At 36.1% G+C, this 3,074-nt stretch overlaps 1 protein-coding gene across 1 annotated transcript; it reads left to right on the top strand.

Moving 5' to 3' along the window:
• LOC8272124 lies at window positions 1-3,074 on the top strand. The gene is made up of 8 exons (XM_002509540.3): window positions 1-169; window positions 283-429; window positions 536-633; window positions 780-852; window positions 941-1,001; window positions 1,107-1,192; window positions 1,288-1,377; window positions 2,840-3,074. The coding sequence occupies exons 1-8, from the start codon at window positions 71-73 to the stop codon at window positions 2,900-2,902; spliced, it is 717 nt and encodes a 238-aa protein (XP_002509586.1). The 5' UTR covers window positions 1-70; the 3' UTR covers window positions 2,903-3,074.

Here is a 3,074-nt window from a genome sequence, read left to right as displayed (position 1 = left end):
TTACGTCATAAAACAAAACAAACCAAACTCTCCATAGATAACACTCAGAAACTGATAACAGAGGCCACAAATGGCCGCTCTTGCTCTCGGCATCGCCACCTCTATTACCTTCAATATCCGTACACTTCCAATAACAAGAAGTAAACCTAGAATCTCCTGCATTGGATGGGTAACTTATTTCAGCTGACAGTTTATTAATCTCTCAATTTCATCTTTCATCTTTCTGAACTTAATCTTGACCTTTTTTTTTCTTAATATTGTTTTTCTTTAATGCGAAGGAAGGACCCAGAGGGCTTATTGGGACCACCACAGACTGGCCATATAGCCCGAAGAGAATTTCAAAGACGACTAGAGAGAGACGCAGAGGCTCGTGAGGCATTTGAGCAACATGTTCGCGAAGAAAAAGAGCGTCGCCAAAATCTTCGCCTTGTAAGTTTTCTCTTAACATATCCTTAATCATATTTTTTATGTTCAGTTTCTAGTGTTTGTGATTATTTTGATAACTCATTTTTTTTTTAAAATTTTTTGTTTTTAGTCTAGGGATATCCCGGATACTCCAGCGGAGCTAGTAGAGTACTTTCTAGATACCGAGGCTCAAGAAATTGAGTTTGAGATTGCGAGAATGAGGCCGCGGTTAGTGTGCCTTTTTAAACTTGAAATGTATACTTGACAGTACGCTTCTTCCAATTTTAGCTTTATTGTCAACTTAGAGTCAATTTGTATTTGTTGCTTAGTATGACAATTTTTCCCTGCAATTTGAATGAACATGTATTCTCCAGATTGAATCAGGAATTTTTCTCGCATCTACGGTTTGAACTAGGGCAGCTCCGATTTGCTGTTTCAAAAACTGAGGTTCATTCTTTAAATTACTCATGTGTGCTGACTCCTATTTTGCATAATTAAGCCAAGTTACTGTATGAAAGTGCTGATGTTTTTGTAGGATATGGAGGATAGATTGATTGAGCTGGAAGCATTACAGAAGGCCCTCCAGGAAGGAACTGGTCAGTCGTCTCAGCAGACTTTTGCTTTAGAGATTTTATTGTTGCTTTTAAATTTTTTTCAGTCCCCTAAAAGCTAATGTATCTTGGTCTGTTGTCCCATTACAGAAGCCTATGATGAAATGCAAACTGATCTTATAAAGGCAAAGGAAAGCTTAACAAAAGTCTTGACATCAAAAGATGTCAAAGCAACTGTATGCATTTTGTTCGCACTTATCCATTTTTAACTTGTGCGTTTTACTACTTTGCCTAGCTTAGGTATGTTGACTCTGTGTTTTTACCGTGTTAGTTGTTGGAGATGGTTGAGAAGAGTGAACTCAACAGATCCTTGTTGGCCCTTCTTGATGAAAATATAGCAAGTGCTCAGCAAAGCAACCAGGTATGACCTGTTGGATGAAAATTCTTTCTGTGGAACACAACGTTAATACTATAGATCATGCTAATTCTTTAAATTGCAAGACCGCAAGAAGTCTATGAAACACAGAACATATAATAGTGAATTATTCTAGAAGGTACCATGACCAGAAATACAAGGCCTATGCGTGTGCACTGTGGCGAAAAATCGTGATGTAGAATTACCACCCAGCTTGAAATCTAATGATTTCCTAGGGTTAGATTGATACAAATGTTATATTGTGTCCTTACCTCTTAAGCTTAAGTTGACTTTGAACTTTTCTATCTTACTGTCGCAAAACTTTCCATTGAATTCCCTTAAGAAAGAGAAAGAACAAGACCTCTATATTGCTAGATGAGGCCAAATTCTTATCATTATGCTTCTTTTAGTCCACAACTCACCCTTGGTTGAGATTGACTTGCCACCTTTCTTAATGGTTGGACAATCTAGTCTCTTTTGCCTCCATAAACCATATGATGGGTCAGATTTTTTAGTTAACCTTCTAGCTATTTTTCATTGTAAATAGTCTGTCAAAACCATTCTTTGTTATTTCACATTTACCAGGAGGATGTGCAGGAAACATCTGCATCTTCTTTATTCTAACTTTCTTAACGTGATAACTGATAAATGCTAATTTCATCATTTTTATCAAGAATAAGAATTTTTGTGGTGATGACGTTAATATCATTGCAATTCTCTAAGACGAACTGATCCTGGCTGGGTATATATTTCTCTCATGCCCTCATCTATTGCATTCTTTCTCTGTATACTGTGACAGAGTTCAAAATCAAGTTGAGCTTTAAAATGTTAGTGAAAAACTTGTGATACTTTCTCATTCCTCACTTGAGAGCTCATTGTTTTGACATTTCTGCTATTTGGTTTTCTTCTGCTTTTTCCGTCATTCACTCTTTTATGGTTTCTGTTAGAAGGTTCAGTCTATTCTTCTTATTTATCTATGGTTACTTGAAATGCAAGTTCCAAACATATTGTTTCTCTTCCTTTTTCATTAAAAGATCCTTGAAATGCAAATCCCAAACATATTGTTTCTCCTCCTTTTTCATTAATAGATCATTGGCAAAGTAAAGGAGAGAAAATTGGAAAAATAAGAATTAATAAGATGGATACTAGGGCGAGAGACTTGTCCCCTTGAATCAAAAAAGAACTTCATTCAAGAGTTCTCCAGTGTGATGAGGGAAAACTCTACTCCAATGTGCAAGAAAACTAACTTTTCTAGCACATAGCAGTATAGTAACTTTTGATGTTAGATTCACCAGCAGAAGTTGAGTTCCAACTAGGTTCCTCGAGCAAACGAGAGATTCAGGTTTCCATTTTTTTTTATTCTAGTGTTATACTTGGCATTTAGCTTTTTCCGTAGTTTTATCATTAATGATTAATCTATTTCAAGTCAAGTTAAATGCTTTAAATCAACCTTGATCTGTACCTGCAGAAAGACGCAGCAGCTTTCATGGAAAAGCTTCGTGCAGCTGTGCTCAAGTACATGACAGTTTAGCACTCAGATGGTAAATACTAGTGCTCCAAGTTAAATCCATTCTTGTTGAATTTGATTGAGGATGATTATTATTCTAGGTCTCAGTAGGTAGATTTCATGTAAAAAAGTTTAAAGAAACATGTAGACTATCGCAAGGCGTCTTGCTTTGGTGACAATTTTTACATATTTCACA

The sequence above is a fragment of the Ricinus communis genome, chromosome 5 (genome assembly GCF_019578655.1).
Source record: "Ricinus communis isolate WT05 ecotype wild-type chromosome 5, ASM1957865v1, whole genome shotgun sequence".
Taxonomy (NCBI): domain Eukaryota; kingdom Viridiplantae; phylum Streptophyta; class Magnoliopsida; order Malpighiales; family Euphorbiaceae; genus Ricinus; species Ricinus communis.
This window is presented reverse-complemented; position numbering and strand designations above follow the sequence as displayed.